The sequence below is a fragment of the Phacochoerus africanus genome, chromosome 1 (assembly GCF_016906955.1).
Source record: "Phacochoerus africanus isolate WHEZ1 chromosome 1, ROS_Pafr_v1, whole genome shotgun sequence".
Taxonomy (NCBI): Eukaryota; Metazoa; Chordata; class Mammalia; order Artiodactyla; family Suidae; genus Phacochoerus; species Phacochoerus africanus.
In genome coordinates this window covers 183,343,520-183,360,802 of record NC_062544.1, presented here as the reverse complement: position 1 = coordinate 183,360,802, position 17,283 = coordinate 183,343,520, and the positions used below count along the sequence as shown (strand labels likewise).

Below are 17,283 nucleotides of genomic sequence, written 5' to 3'. Positions count from 1 at the left end.
ATACCATATGGTCATCTCAATAGATGCAGAAAAAAAGCTTTTCACAAAATTCAACACAAATTTTTGATAAAAAAAATCTCTTGAAAGTGGATTTAGAGGGAATCCACCTCAACATAATAAAAGCCATATATAACAAATCCACAGGTAACATTATTCTCAATGGTGAAAAGCTGAAAGAATTCACACTTAGGTGAGGACCAAGACGAGGATGTCCACTTTCACCACTGTTATTCAACATAGCTTTGAAAGTCCTAACCACAGTAATCAGTGAAGAAAAATAAATAAAAGTAATCCAAATTGTAAAAGAAGAATTAAAACTGTCACTGTTTGCAGATGACATGATAATACACATGGAAAACCATAAAGATGCCAGAATACTATTAGAGATCATCAATGAATTTGGTAAAGTTTCAGGATACAAAATTAATGCACAGGAATCTCTTGTGTTCCTATACACTGACAACATAAGATCAGAAAAAGAAATTAAAAAAACAATAACATTTGCCATTGTACAAAAAAAATAAAATACCTAGGAATAAACCTATCAAAAGAGACAAAAGACCTATACTCTGAAAACTACAACATGTTGATGAAAGAAATCAAAGAGGACACAAATTGTTGGAAAGATTAGAAGAAACAATATTGTCAAAATGACTATACTACCCAAGACAATTTATGGATTTAATGCAATCTCTATCATATTACCAATGGTGTTTTTCACAGAACCAGAACAAATTTTTTTTTAATTTGTATGGAAACACAGAAGACAAAGAGACAAAGCAATATTGACATAGAAAAAAAGAACAAGAGGAATAAGGCTCCCAGACTTCAGATTATACCACAAAGCTGCTTTTATCAAACACTATGATATTGGCACAAAAACAGAAATACAGATCAGTGAAACAGGACAGAAAGCCCACAAATAAATTATGCACCTATGGTCAGTTTATCTAAGACAAAGGAGGCAAGAATATACAATGGAAAAAAGAAAACTGGACAGCTACATGTAAAATAATTAAGGTAGAACATTCTCTAACACCATGCATGAAAATAAACTCAAAATAAATTAGAGACCTAAATGTAAGGCCAGATACTATAAAACCCCTAGAGGAGTTTCCATTGTGACTCAGTGGGCTAAGAACCCAACATATTGTCCCTGTGGATGCAGGATTGATCCTTGGCCTCCCTCAGTGGGATAAGGACATGGCATTGCGGCACTGTGGCATAGGTCTCAGATGTGGCCTAGATCCATTTTTTCTGTGGCTGTGTTATAGGCCAGCAGTGGAAGCTCTGATTTGACCCCTAGCCAAGGAGCTTCCTTATGCCACTGGTGTAGTGCTAAAGCAAATAAGTAAATAAATACATAAATAAACCTCCTAGAGGAAAACACAGGCAAAACATGCTTTAACATAAATCACAGCAATATCTTTTTTTTTTTTTTTCCCACTGTACAGCAAGGGGGTCAGGTTATCCTTACATGTATACATTACAATTACATTTTTCCCCCACCATTTCTTCTGTTGCAACATGAGTATCTAGACAAAGTTCTCAATGCTATTCAGCAGGATCTCCTTGTAAATCTGTTCTAAGTTGTGTCTGATAAGCCCAAGCTCCCAATCCCTCCCACTCCCTCCCCCTCCCATCGGGCAGCCACAAGTCTCTTCTCCAAGTCCATGATTTTCTTTTCTAAGGAGATGTTCATTTGTGCTGGATATTAGATTCCAGTTATAAGTGATATCATATGGTATTTGTCTTTGTCTTTATGGCTCATTTCACTCAGGATGAGATTCTCTAGCTCCATCCATGTTGCTGCAAATGGCATTATGTCATTCTTTTTATGGCTGAGTAGTATTCCATTGTGTATATATACCACTTCTTCCGAATCCAATCCTCTGTCGATGGACATTTGGGTTGTTTCCATGTCCTGGCTCTTGTGAATAGTGCTGCAATGAACATGCGGGTGCACGTGTCTCTTTTAAGGAGAGTTTTGTCCGGATAGATGCCCAAGAGTGGGATTGCGGGGTCATATGGAAGTTCTATGTATAGATTTCTAAGGTATCGCCAAAGTGTTCTCCATAGTGGCTGTACCAGTTTACATTCCCACCAACAGTGTAGGAGAGTTCCCTTTTCTCCACACCCCCTCCAGCACTTGTTAGCAATATCTTTTTTGATCCACCTCCTAGAGGAATAAAAATAAAAACAAAAACAAATGGGATCTAATTAAATTTAAAATCTTCTTCACGGCACAGGAAATCATTAAAAAAAAATGAAAAGACAATCAATAGAATGGGAGAAAAATCTTTGCAAATGAAGTAACAGACAAGGGATTAATTTCCCAAATATACAAATATCTTACATAGCATTATATAAACAAAGCCCAATCAAACAATGGGCAGATAAATAGAGAGTTCTCAAAATAAGACAGATGGCCAAAAAGTACATGAAAAGATGCTCCACATTGCTAATTATCAGAGAAATGCAAATTAAAATTACAACAAGGGTATCACCTCACACTTGTCCAAACGGCCATCATCAAAAAAATCTATAACAGTAAATGCTGGAGAGGGCATGGAGAAAAGGGAACCCACCTACACTATTGGTGGGAATATAAATTTGTGCAGTCACTGTATGAACAGTGCGGTGTTTCCTTAAAAAACTAAATATGGAGGTACCTTATAAATCTATACATACAACTACCATATGATCCAGCAATCCCATGCTTGGGCATATATCCAGACAAGACTTTCCTTAAAAAAGACACATGCACATGTTCATTACATCTCTATTCGCAATAGCCAAGACATGGAAATGATCCAAATGTCCATTAATAGACAATTGGATTAGGAAGATGTGATATGTATACCCAATGGAATACTACTAGCCATAAAAAACAATGAAATTATGCCATTTGCAGCAATGTGGATGGAACTAGACCCTCTCCTACTGAGTGAAGTCAGAAAGAGAAAGACAAATACCATATGGTATCACTCATATCTGGAACCTAATAAATGGCACAAATGAACCTTTCCATAGAAAAGAAAATCATGGACTTGGAGAATAGACTTTTGGTTGCCCGGGGACAGGAGGGAGGGAGTGGGAGGGATTGGGAGCTTGGGGTTAATTTATGAAAACTATTGCTTTTGGAACGGACTAACAATGAATCCTGCTGTGTAGCACTGAGAACTATGTCTAAATACTTAAAACATAGCATGACAATGGAAGAAAAATTTTGTATACATATATGTGTAACTGTGTCCCCATGCTGTACAGTGGGGGGAAAAAAGTGTGTTGGGGGAAATAACAATAAAAATAAATTCCAAAAAAAAAACCTAAATATAGAACTGCCCTATGACCCAGCAGTCCCACTCCTGGGCATCTATCTGAAGAAAAGTTTAACCAGAAAAGATATATGCATAGTACCATGTGGCTCAGTGGGTTAAGAACACAACATAATATCTATGAGGATGTGGGTTCAATTCCTGATCTCACTCAGTGGGTGAAGGATCCTGTTTTGCTGCAAGCTGTGGTCTAGACTGCAGATATGGCTTGGATCCAGCATTGCCATGGCTGTGGCATAAGCCTGCAGCTACCCCCGTTATTTGACCACCAGCCTGGGGTCTTCCACATGCCACAGGAGAAGTCATTAAAAGAAAAAAAAGAAAGATAAAGGACATGAACCATAATGTTCATTGCATCACTACATACAATGGGTAAGATACGAAAACAATCTAAATATCTATCTACAGAGGATTAGATAAAAAAGATGTTGTACATACATGCAGTAGAATCCTACTCAGCCATAAGTAAGGGAAAACGCTTACATGAGAGAAAAGCTGACCCACCTCCAGTTTGAGCTTCAGCCTTTCTCAAGCAGGGCTTTGGTGCCTGTTGTTCCATACAGGGCCCACAGGTGCCCGCAAGTCCCAGGGGATCCCCTCGCTCATCAGGTTCCCCAGGAAGCAGGAAGGTCACGCTGGGTGGGCTCAGTCTTCCAACATCCCAGGCAGGTTGGATTCCTTGTCAGACCAGCTGGATCTAAACACCCACAGTCACACAGAGACCTATACTTGTGACATCTCTCTAGACAAAGAAATTGGATTTATCCCTTTCTAGTCCAACTGCTCTATTTAACTGATGCTCTCACTCCTCCCAGTTAAGTTTGCTGACATTAGAGTGCCTAGTTAGTACTGGCTCAAATAGGGATTCATTTAGTATCATTCTTAGGAATACCTTCATCTCATGTTACTGGGTCCTCACATTGAAAGAGTATAAGGATTATATTTTGATTTCAATAAAAGGTCCACTTCTCATTAAAAAAAAAAAAAAATGGGGATGGCATTGCCTTGTGGTACACCTGGGACCGCATGGTGCCAGGGTCTGTGCTTGGAAGCAAAGACAACTTCCATGGCTTAGCCATCTTCCTGGACATGTATCCCAATGATGAGACCACGGAGCAGGTGTTTGGTACATCTCTGTGATGGTGAACAACCGCTCCCTGTCCTATGACCACAGCAAGGACCGACGCTGGACTGAGCTGGCGGGATGCACTGCTGACTTACGCAACCGCAACCATGATACCTTCCTGGCCCTGCACTACTACTGGGGCCGCCTTATGGTGATGACTGACCTGGAGGACAAGAATGAGTGGAAGAACTGCATCGACATCATGGGTGTTCGCCTCCCCACTGGCTACTACTTTGGAGCCTTGGCTGGCACTGGCGACCTGTCTGAAAATCAGGACATCATCTCCATGAAACTGTTCCAGCTCATGGTGGAGCACACGCTCGCTGAGGAGAATATGGACCAGACCAAGATCGAGCCCAGCATCAACTTCCTCAAGTCGCCCAAAGACAATGTGGACGACCGGAGGGGGAACTTCCACAGCGGGCCCCTGACAGGGTGGCGGGTGTTCCTGCTCCTGCTGTGTGTGCTCCTGGGCATCATCGTGCGTGCCGTGGTGGGGGCCCTGGTGTTTCAGAAGTGGCAGGAGCGGAACAAGCGTTTCTACTGAGGGGCCGGCCTGAGGCTCACAGATGGGCCCCAGCACTAATGTGAACGTTTTTTTTTTTGTTTTTTTTTGTTTTTTTTTTTTTTAACAGGACTGTTAAAAGACAAATAAGGCGACCTTATTCCTAACCGTTTCAAAGAAATAATTAAAGTATTTTCGTACATTTTGTTTCTTGCCCGGTGGGGACAGGCAGGGCTGGGTAATCAATCGGTTTGACGTGCCCTCAGCTGGGGGTGGGAGAGGCCCTGGCCGGAAGCTGGACTCACAGGAGCAGGGGGTTGTGCCTGGAGCTGGGCCGAGCCCCTGGCAGATGGCTGTTGAACACTGGAAGTCCCTAGAGCTGGGGCCCAAGGACCAGAGCGGTGATCTTGTTCTGTTCTGTGTTTGGCAGAGGAGGCCTACTGGGAAGCCTGGGCCTCCTGGTCACCCTCCAAGCTTCTTCCCAAGGTTTAACCTCCAGCGCGGCTGGAGGAGCAGTGTGGTGGAAAGAAAAAATTAATGCCATTGAGAACAAAATAATGCCATTTGCAGCAACACTGTTAGATCTAGAGATAATAATAATAAGCGAAGTAAGCTAGGCAGAGAAAGACAACTATCATATGAGATCACTAATATGTGAAGTCTAATAAAATGATACAAAAGATATTGTTTTGGTAAGAAACAGACTTAAAGATTTTAAGGTCAAACTTAGCATTACCAAAGGGGAAGCTGAGGGGAGGGGGGAATAAATGGGGAGGATGGGGTTTGCACTTGCACACTGCCATATTAGAGGTAGGTAACTAACAGGGACACACTGAATAGGACTGGGAGGTCTACTCAATGTTCTGCAATAATCCATATGGGATAAAAGAAGAGATACGTATAATTGATCCACTTTGCTGTATAACTATAACTCAATAATTTTTTTTTAAAAATGGATTATTCTAGGAAAGAATTTGATCTCTTGTAAATAATAATTTCAAATAAAGAATTTTCCTCCTGGAAACAGGTACTCTTTAATATTAACATAAAAATATATTAAAATGCAAATACAAAAAAGTAAATGTGCAAATGATATATAAATAAATATTATCTTTTTCAGCAAGTAGATACTGGCATTTATCATTTTACTGAGCAATAAAATATGAATGTGATAAATAGATAGCTATCTTTTTATCACAGTGGGAGAATTTATTAATTTTGTAATACATTAATAAAATGGGAAAATGAAAATGACAGATAATTAAGCCAGGCCAATTATTAGATAGGAAAAAAATCTGAACAATTTCTAAAATAACAATCTTCCATTGTCATTTAGAAAATAGAGAACATTCATTAAAACAATTAGTAACTTTCAATTTGAACACATTTAAAGAAAAACTTCCAAGTATTTCAAAATTGAGAAATATAATTCATGCAAAATATTCATGGGTGAATTATAGAGAGAAAGATAGCAAACATAAGGAACATATTTCTCTCTAGATTTATATCATCTTATTGTATATAAAATACTTTGTATTTCTACTTATGCTTTTTATTTACATTTCTTTCTAGCGTACACTTATCTTTATCAAACTGATAACTTCAAACTGAATATATTTACACTTATAAAAATGATAAAAATGAAGTGCTAAATATCTTTCATTCACTTTAAAAGTTTAATCAAGTATATTTATTAAATCTCACATTGTATATTAAACAGGCTAAACTACAAAATGATTGTGTTTTCATGTTATATTTTGCATTGTATGATGCATATTTAAAATATTTTACCTTACTTGATGAATATGAATAAATATCAACTGAAATATTTATTTTATGCACCAAATTCAACTAATTATCCCTCTCAGAAATTTTTTAAATGCTTTAAAAACTGTGAAGAAAAACAAAATTTAAACACACACACATATTTATGAAATAGATCATTTAATAAAAAGTAAATAATTTTTAATTAATAAATGAATAATAGATTAAAAATTCTCAGATAATCTTTAATTATAGCCATATAAATGGGTATAGCCATAGGCTTACTACACAAAATTATACCATTTTTATAATTATGTAAATTTAATTAGCACAAGTTTCTCATTAAAAATGTTATCCACAGAAACAGATTTTGGATGCCCCTAAATTGCTACTGTTATTGGAAATGAAATTAAAAAAATAATAATGAGAAAGTAAGAAACTTAGATTTTGTTTTTCTCTGAGTTTAATAGCGACTGGCAAGTGATCTTGGCAAATCACTTAACCTCTCTGAACCTCAGTTCCCTCAATGGTAAAATGAATGGCTGTGCCTAATGAACATTACATTTATTTCCCTCTCTGAAATTTACTGTTTTGAATAGTAGGATGTAAAAAATATGATTAATTATTGAATCTTACATTTCTACTTATTTTGTAATATGTTAATTTCCTAAAAATGTACAAACTTTATTTATTTATACATTTCTGTCATGCTTATCAATTGGCTTGTCAGGTTTAAAATATCCCAAAGTGACATTTTGAGCATATATATCTTCTAGGAGCTTGAAAATTTCTCTCAACTTCACCTTCATCTGACTCACTGTTGCAAATAATTAAATGTCTCAAGGTGTCAAAACTAATTTGTTCACAGTAAGATGTACCTGGGTTGTTTAGGTTCTGAAAAGGGAAAGGCTAAAAGGGTTGGCAAATGGATTGCACTGTGAAAAATGAGGAATCTATGGTCTTAAATTGCATATATTTAAACTTTTTTAGAAAAAAATATGTCCCCTCTTTTTTATACTTTACTATGCTCTGTTATAGCTGTGAGGATACACAAATTATACTAGTAGTATATTAGGGATATAATATATTCTTTTTTATATTTTCTGTTACAATATTGATTCTTTAGCCTCTGTTGATTAAAAATAATAGAGAATCTTTTAGTTAAGAGTTTACCCATTTTAATTTCTTAGTATTGAAATTACACCACTAGCATTATAATAATGCTGAGAGGTAAACAATATATAGGCACTTAGACACAGACATTCCCAAATGTGGATATAGGTTAATAATCATTAAAAAATGGCTTTGGCTTATGATACATCAATTATGTAATTTAGTAAAAGCTGAAAACAAATTCTACTTTATTTTTCTCCCATATCACCTTACAATTATTCTTCTAAAATATCATCTCACATGTATTAACTGAATTTCATTATTTCATATTTTTAAGCTAAAAATAATAAACCTTTGTTATTTTATTTTATATGGAGTAACACATTTATTGCTTCAGATTAGTGAATTAATTAGACTATAATTAATTCATTAATATAAACTTTGAATGGTTCCTATACAAAAATATAACCTCATTGCCTTAAAAATAGATTACCAAATACATTTTATTTATTTATTTATTTACTTATTTTGTCTTTTTGCTATTTCTTGGGCCGCTCCCGCGGCATATGGAGGTTCCCAGGCTAGGAGTCGAACCAGAACTGTAGCCTCTGGCCTACGCCAGAGCCACAGCAACACGGGATCCGAGCCGCGTCTGAAACCTACACCACAGCTCACGGCAATGCTGGATCATTAACCCACTAACCAAGGGCAGGGACCGAACCCGCAACCTCATGGTTCCTAGTCGGATTCGTTAACCACTGCGCCAGGACGGGAACTCCTACCAAATACATTTTAGATAAATAATGCCTTGAATGAAAATTAAAGCATCTGCCTTCTAGCTCCTAGATTGGCAATGTGTTCTTTGGGAAAAACATACAAATTTGTTAATTATTATCATAGAGAGCAAACATATACAATATCTGTCCACAATGATAAAGATAAGATATCTTCTTATTTTTGTAGGAGATGAGTTTGTGGTTTTTAAGTTTAATAAGTTAGGAGGAAAATATCTGTTAATCTACAATTTTTAAAAGTATGTATTTGTTCCCTAAAATGGATAAATACAATGGGATATTTAAAATAGATAGTCAGTAATACCTAACCCATGTTATTTTAGTACAAATATGACATTATAGAAGATATAGTCATTCATCATTTATTACATTTGAGAAAATTTTTGGAGACTTTTTAATTATAATTTATTTCTCACTGGTGAATTATTTTAAGATGAATGCCATTCTATTGATAGTAGTTAAAATTTATGACCCGCTTATCAGTAATAATTATGTTTCCAAGTACAGAGAATTACTTACATGTTTGACAAAAAAAAAAAAAAAAACTTTTCTCATGATTTTGACCTGAGAAAAGAGAGAGCTTTGAAACTTAGTCTTCGTTATGTAATCTTTACTGAGCCCATGCTAACTTCTGGACAGAGTCTATGTCCTTTTGTAAATACAGTTAAACTTGTAGCCTTCTTCACAGATCAATAAATAATTCCATTCTCTCTTCTTTCCTTTAAACTCATTCATTTTTTAGCCTAAACTTTAAATTCCTCTTCTTTTTTCCACTATTTTATTTCCTCAAATAAAAGTGGCCCTCTATATCAAATACAAAAAGTTTATCCCGGTTTAGGGAAAAAATAGTTATTTTAACATGCTAGTGCCACAGAAGATATTGTTTGTAAAAACTGAGATTCACTGTAAAAATAAGCTCACAAGTTAGGTCACTATATTTGTTAGATCTCTTTATTCCAGGCAGTTCAGCTTCTAGTTTTTTCCAATATTCAGAGACATTGAATATCACTATTGAGAACTCATGCCTTTAATTTATGGGAAAACTGGGATTCTTGTGGAAAAAAAAGGAATCTGTTCTACATTGCATTTCAGGCACTTTTGGAAGTTATCATGTGTGAATATGTCTCGCAGAGTGAGACATACACAAGCAAAAGGGCCCTGTGGGACTTTGCTTTTCCAGCATTAGATCTTGCACACCATTTCATTGCTTGTGTTCCCTGACAAAAAGAGTGATGTGGCCAAGATACAGAATCCCTTTCCTAAGAGGGCAGCAGTGCTACTTCAGGAACCCATAAACCCCTGTGCAAGCAGATTATTAAAAGGAGGAGTTCAGATAGTCAGAGAGAAGCATCAAAGGCAGTGGTCAAGAGACAGCAGCAGCAACTCATGAAGAGCAAACCATAACGATGTTAATAAAGTAGTATGACACAGCTCCATATTCTTCCTTTAAAGTCCCTGTTTTGAGATTTATAGAAGATATCACTGTAGATATTGGATCTGCGTAGTAAAGAAATAAGAACACTGATATTTAGAGACATGCTCTATATATGTATCTATTCATCAGTAAGTGATGTATTCCTTTGATTCCAAATTTTAATTCCAAATATTAATAGTTTCTATTAGAAAATAAGAAGGTTCTCCCACTTAGTGAATTCTAAATATATGCTATGAATTATTTGGTGAATTTATGAGTAAATTTTTATAATTTTGTTATTATACCAATCTAAAGGAAATTAAGATCAATATCGCTTCTTAAGAGGAGGGATTAAATATTTTTTTGTGTCACACAATTCATGATATGCAGAATCAATAGTAAACTGTTTGTGGATGTGACACCAAAGTACAAGATTCCTCAATACCATAGAAGAAATATTCCTATAATACATTTTATTGTTAAAAAATAAAAAACTGTATAAAATGTAAATTGGCTTATATATTTTAAATACTACATTAAAATGTAAAATTCTTTTCTAAATATAAAATAATTCTCTTTGGAGTTTTGAACCAGAAGAAAATAGGAGAAATAACATTAAAAGTGATGTGAAAATATACTATCTATTTGATTTTAATATTAATCCTTATTAATTTCATCCTGAATGTATACATAGAGTATTGCATATGAGACAAATTTTTATTAAATATCTTATAGTAAATAATAAGAATGTAGTTATGTGTTGCCCTAGTTCTTACTCCAAGAGCATCCAGGTCAATTTTTCTACATGAGTAGTAGGCAAGAGATTAGAAAAATAGACTGTACTTCTGATTCTAAGATGAAGGAGGCATTTGTCCTCTCCACTGTAATGTGCCTGAATCCTAATTTAACACTTTTGTAGGAAAATAATCTCTCCAAGGGCTAATTGGCCTCATTGCTTTTATATTTACTACTTATGTCTCCAAATTATGTGGCTAATTTTCCTTAAAATGTAAATTCTTAGGGGGATATGTCTACAGTCTAGCCTGGCTAACATCCCTGTCCTGGGATGTAACCATTTCACTTTGAGAGATAAAACAAGTATTGAACAACTGGACTTTTTGTGCAAACATTTCTTAGGTTAAAGCCACTGTTCTCTAGCTTTATAGCACATATGTTTCTATGGCACAGGAAATTAGGGGCTTTTACAAGAAACATAAAGAAGTATAGGAAAGTTTTATTTGCCTAGAGCAGCATAAGTGGTTTTAGAAATGAGTAAGAGGTAAAGTGTTGAGTGGGAGACAATCTTTTGGAAACATGTAGAAAGTATTACTGGGTATTTGATCCAGGGAAACATTATAGTTGACATGATATTCTACTCTAATCTTAACAGGTCTTGGAGTTTCCATTGTGGTTCAGCAGGTTACAAACCCAACTAGAATCCATGAGGATCTGGGCTTGATTCTTGGCCTTGTTCAGTGGGTTAAGGATCCGGCATTGCCTTGAGCTGTGGTGCAGGTCACAGACACAGCTCAGATCTGTCATTGCTGTGGCTGTGATGTTGGCTGGCAGCTGTGGCTCCAATTTGACCACTAGCCTGGGAACTCCCATTTGTCCCAGGTGTGGCCATAAAAAACAAAAAGAAAGACAAAAGAAATAAAAAAAAATCTTGTAAAATATACTCTTGTTAACTAAGGCTTGAATTAATTTACTCAGGTGAAAAAGGATGTTTTCTCTTGTTCAGTGAGCACTGTGTATAAAACTGGAGTGTCCATCCCCTATTTTCCCCTTTAATGGCAGAAAAAAATTACTCCAATCTATCTCCTATTTATGGGTATTCAAAGTTACTAATTCCAAGTCTACTGAACATTCATAATATGTATGAAGTGTGTGATATTCCAGTTTTTGAAGGAGCTGAGTAAATAGGGGAACATTATGACAAAGATCATAAAGTAAAATGCCTTTAGTGGTTAGCAGACCAGTTATAATGATCATGCCACGATTTCCTCCTCTGCAGTCCAGATCCACAGCCATCTCTGTGCCATAAGACCATTTAGACTTTTGCAACTGAAAGGGTTTGGATACCACAGCAACATAGGTTTAGAGTTCTAATCACTGAATCTTGGATCTTACAGCTTCTTATTATAAAACTAATGCATTGTACTGAATTCACCACGTTACCATGGGTATAAGAAAAATCAAAAATTTGTTTTGTTCAAATTTAATCTGATTCAATAACATATTACTGGGGGGAATATGATATCAACCATGCTGTGGGAGAATCATAATTCAGGATGTTGTTAAAATTTTCTTTGGGCCTCTTATTTCCATAAAGTTATCCACTGTGTAAAATAAATCTGTATCTGAAGTAGAGGGCTTTAATATCATTGTCCTGGAACTTCCTTTTCTCAGAATTATCCCTGGAATTGGAGGAAAATACTGATATTATCAGCAACCTCTAAGAAATCTTCATTTATTGCTCTTTTTTTGAGAACCAAAATTTGCCTGCATTTTATCTGCCTCAGAATTGTAAAACATTCCACAGGATAATTTTAATTCTTCATATTAGAAGCATGCCCCAAATCAATAGTGACTTTTAGCAGTTTCTCACCTCTCTACATCAGTTTGCTCAAAGGGTTAGAGATGATATGTCATAATTAATTGAGTTAACCTGCAGAGCCTGAAATTAATCCTTTAAGTAATTTTCAGTATGGTTATTTTTAAGCATCATTGGTTTTGTTTGCAAAATCTGGTGAATATTGCTTCTCGAGATTTGGAAGCAGGCAATATCACAATGTTTACTGTTCTAAATGGACATAATCTTGCTAAAATTGACCCAGGCTAGAATAGGAAAAAAATTACCTAAATGTTCCTTTCCCTGTTCTTCCCACATAATAAACAAGAACCTTCTCTTACCAAATCAGAAAAATTAAGAAAGGGCTTCTGATATTATTCTGCTGGTACTATCAATTCTGCATATGCATAGCTTAGAGCTAGTCATGCAGATATTTGTTATATAGTCCAAGGTCAAGTCACATTGTATTCCATCTCCAGTCTTCAAGCAGCCTTTAAAAAAGAAATAATTCTTTTATCATGATCCTTCTTTGAACTTCTCAGTCACCTCCAAAGACTGGCATTTCTATATTGTTCTCAGGGCTACACTTCATTTCAAACAGAAGTGTACACTTTGCTTAGGTCTTCAAGAGAGTTTCTCAGATAATTTAATTCATTTCTTTCCTAAGTCATTCTAAACAATAGCCTATGAGTTCTCCTTTGAATCAAGTGAAGCCTAAACCTTAAACTTGTGGAAGAGTATATCTTGTTTTCTCACTAAAATGGAATTAAATTATAAATTAACTGTAAAAATATGTCAAAAATGAGAAAAACCATTTGGAAATTTATGAACATATTTCTAAACACTTTGTGAATCAAACAGTAAATCACAAGGAACATAAACTGGTCCAAGAGAAGTGATAATGAAAATACAACCATCAAAATGGGTGAAACACAGATAAATTAGTGCTTATAAGGTAACTGATAGACCTATATTATAATATCAGAGAAGATAAATAAAATCAATGGACTGAGGTTTGTAGTTAAAACATGTAAAAAGAGGATCAAATTATATAAAGTAAGCAGAAGGAAGAAAATAGAAATAAAAAAAACATAAATCATGTAATAAAAATAAAAACAATACAGAAAATTAATAAAACCAAAAATTACTTATTTGATAATATCAACAAAATGATAAACTTCTAGCTAGGCGAATAAACAAACACAAGAGTGATCACAAAATTAAACAGTATCAAAAATGGCGGTAATTTCTACAGTTATTAAAGGTAATAAAAGAATAATAAAACAATGCTATTAAAATTTTATACAGCAAAGGGAACCAAAAAGAAAACAAAAAGACAACTTACAGCATGGGAGAAAATAGTTTCAAATGATGCAACTGACAAGGGCCTAGTCTCTAAAATATACAAACAACTTATAAAGTTCAACAGCAAAAAAGCCAACAACCCAATTGAAAGATGGGCAAAAGACCTGAGTAGACCTTTCTCCAAGGAAGATATATACAGATGGCCAACAAGCACATGAAAAAATGCTCAACATCACTGATTATAAGAGAAATGCAAATCAAAACTACCATGAGATACCACCTCACACCAGTCAGAATGACCATCATTAATAAGTCCATAAATAACAAATGCTATAGGGGGTGTGGAGAAAAGGGAACCCTCCTGAACTGTTGGTGGGAATATAAGCAGGTACAACCACTATGGAGAAGAGTATGGAATTATCTTAGAAAACTATACGTAGAACTACCATATGACCCAGCAATTCCACTCTTGAGCATATATCCAGACAAAACTTCCCTTAAAAAAGACATATGCACCTGTATGTTCATTGCAGCTCTATTCACAACAGCCAAGACATGGAAACAACCCAAATGTCCGTTGACAGATGATTGGATTAGGAAGAGGTGGTATATACACACAATGGAATACTACTCAGCCATAAAAAAAGAATGAAATAATGTCATTTGCAGCAATGTGGAAGGAACTGGAGACTCTCATCCTGAGTAAAGTAAGTTTGAAAGAGAAAGACAAATACCATATCACATCACTTATATCTGGAATCTAATGTATGGCACAAAGGGACTTTTCCACAGAAAAGAAAATCATGGACTTGGAGAATAGACTTGTGTTTGCTAAGGGAGAAGGGGAGGGAGTGGGAGTGACTGGGAGCTTGGGGTAAATAGATGCAGAATGTTGCCTTTGGGATGGATTAGCAATGGGATCCTACTGTGTATCACTGGGAACTCTGCCTAGTCAATTATAATGGAACACCTAATGTGAGAAAAAATAATGGATACATGTATGTGTAACTGGGTCCCCATGCTGCACAGTATAAAAAATATATATATAAAGAAATAAAAATTGAAATTAAAAAAATTTATGCCAGAAAATTTGACAGCTTATATGCAATATGCAATTTGAAATTAATAAATGATCTAAGAAGAAATAGAAATTTTGAACAGCCAATATTCAACAAAAAAGTTAAATAAGCTTTTTTTGGTAGGCGAGCAACTTACTACAAAGAAATGCCTAACATCTGAAGAAATACAATTCTTAAACAGACTCCAAAGTCACACCTGTAGGAAGTGTTAAATTCTTTTTAAAGGAAAATAAAATAGGTCAGAAATGCAAATCTACATGAAGAAAGGAAGAGTAATCATGAAGGATAAAAAGAAAGTAAAATGTTTTTTATACTGTATATTATTAGTTCATTAAATAATTGTAAACCAGGGAAAAAGTATAATATTTATATGAGAAAAACTACAAAATCTGATAAAAATAAATGTCTAAATAAATGGAGAGGTATTTCATGTACAAGGATAGAAAAAGTCAGTATTAAGATATTCGTAATCTCAAACTTGTTTCAATTCAATCCCAATCAAAATTCCAGCAAGCTACTTTGTAGAAAGTGACAAATGTATTCCAAAGTTTATACAGATAGGCCAAAGATCCAGAGTAGCAACATGATATTAAAGGTGATTGTTTTCTATATCTGAGTATGTTTCTGCTTTGTTATATACATTCATTTATTTTTGATTTTAGATTTCACAAACATGTGATAACATACAGTGCTTAGGTCTGCCCAAGTAGTTACAAATGGCAGAATTTCATTATTTTTATGCCTGATTAATATTCCACTGTATTTTTATTCCACATCTTGTTTATCCATTCTTCTGTTGATGGGTACTATGGTTGCTTTCATATCTTATTATTATAAATAATACTATTATATTGCTATGAACATTGTGGTGCATGTATTTTTTTGAATTAGTATTTTCATTTTTTGGATATGGCTTTAGGAGTGGAAATGCTAGGTCATAATGTAGTTCTACTTTTAGTATTTTTGAGGAATCTCCATACTGTTTTTCACAGTAGCTGAAGCAATTTTCATTCACGCCACAGTGTACAACAGTTCCCTTTTCTTCACATCCTCACCAATCTTTGTTTGTGATCTTTTCGATGTTAACCTGTATGTTTTCTCTGGAATCATGTCTATTCAGGTCTTTTGCCCACTTTTTAATTGGATTTTTTATATTGAGTTGTATGAGGTATTTATATATCTTGTATATTAATTCTTGGTCAGTCATATCATTTGTAAATACTTTCTCCCACGCATTAAGTTGTCTTTTTGTTTAGAGGATGGTTTCCTTTACTAATGCAAAAGCTTTTAAGTTTAGTTAGGTCTTACTTGTTTATTTTTGCTTTTATTTCCATTTCCTGAGGAGGCCCATCCTCCAAAAAATTGCTATAATTTATGTCAAAAAGTGTTATGCTTATATTCTGTTATAGGTGTTTTATCTTATCAGGTCTTATATTTATGTCTTTAGTCTCAAAGTTTTTGAGTTTATTTTTTTATATAGTATTAGAGAATGTTCTATGCTAATTGTTTCACATGTAGCTGTCCAGTTTACCCAGCACTATTTATTGAGGAGACTGTCTTTTCTCCACTGTATATTCCTTCCTTATTTGTCATAAATTAATTGAACATAGATGCATGGATTTATATCTGGGCTCTCCATTCTGTTCCATTATTGATCTATGTGTCTATTTTTGTGCCAAACCATGATGTTTTGATTACTGTAGCTTTATAGCATAGCCTGAAGTAAGGGAATGTGATGCCTACATCTTTGTTCTTTTTTCTCAAGTTTGCTTGGACAATTCAGAGTCTTTTATGGATGCATATGAATTTTAGGGTTATTTGTTCTAGTTCTTTGAAAAATGTCATCACTAGTTTAATTATCCTGAAATCTTACTCTGTCCCTGCAATTCAGTTCTTTTCTTGGGGAACATGCTTTCCCTGCATTTCTCCCCATTTTGGCCCATTATAAATTCATTTATCCAAAAAATCTCAATTAAAATAAATAACACATCACTATTTAAAGATAACCATATTCTGAACCAGAGTCAGTACTTGAAAGCTTTATATTATCATCTTTTGTTTCTCCACCAAGTAATGTGGTTCTCACTGTCTATTTAGGGTTAGCATTATTTATATTTGATACACTGGAGGCCAGGGATCTGTCCTGTTTATATTTATGGGTCTCACTGCCAAGCAAGATCCTTGCTTGCAATTGTGCCCAGAAGGAAGCTGGCAGATGGAATCGTATCAGTCTTACACCAGCTTTGAGGAATAAAATTCAAGGATGATCTTTT

At 34.8% G+C, this 17,283-nt stretch overlaps 1 protein-coding gene across 1 annotated transcript; it reads left to right on the top strand.

Annotated features, from left to right (window-relative positions):
• The first annotated feature begins 3,821 nt into the window (after positions 1-3,821).
• Positions 3,822-5,011, top strand: LOC125110859 (vesicular integral-membrane protein VIP36-like). Its single transcript, XM_047752512.1, is given in 3 exon segments — positions 3,822-4,007; positions 4,299-4,461; positions 4,464-5,011. Coding segments are annotated over 3 exon segments (897 nt in total).
• The last annotated feature ends 12,272 nt before the right edge of the window (positions 5,012-17,283 follow it).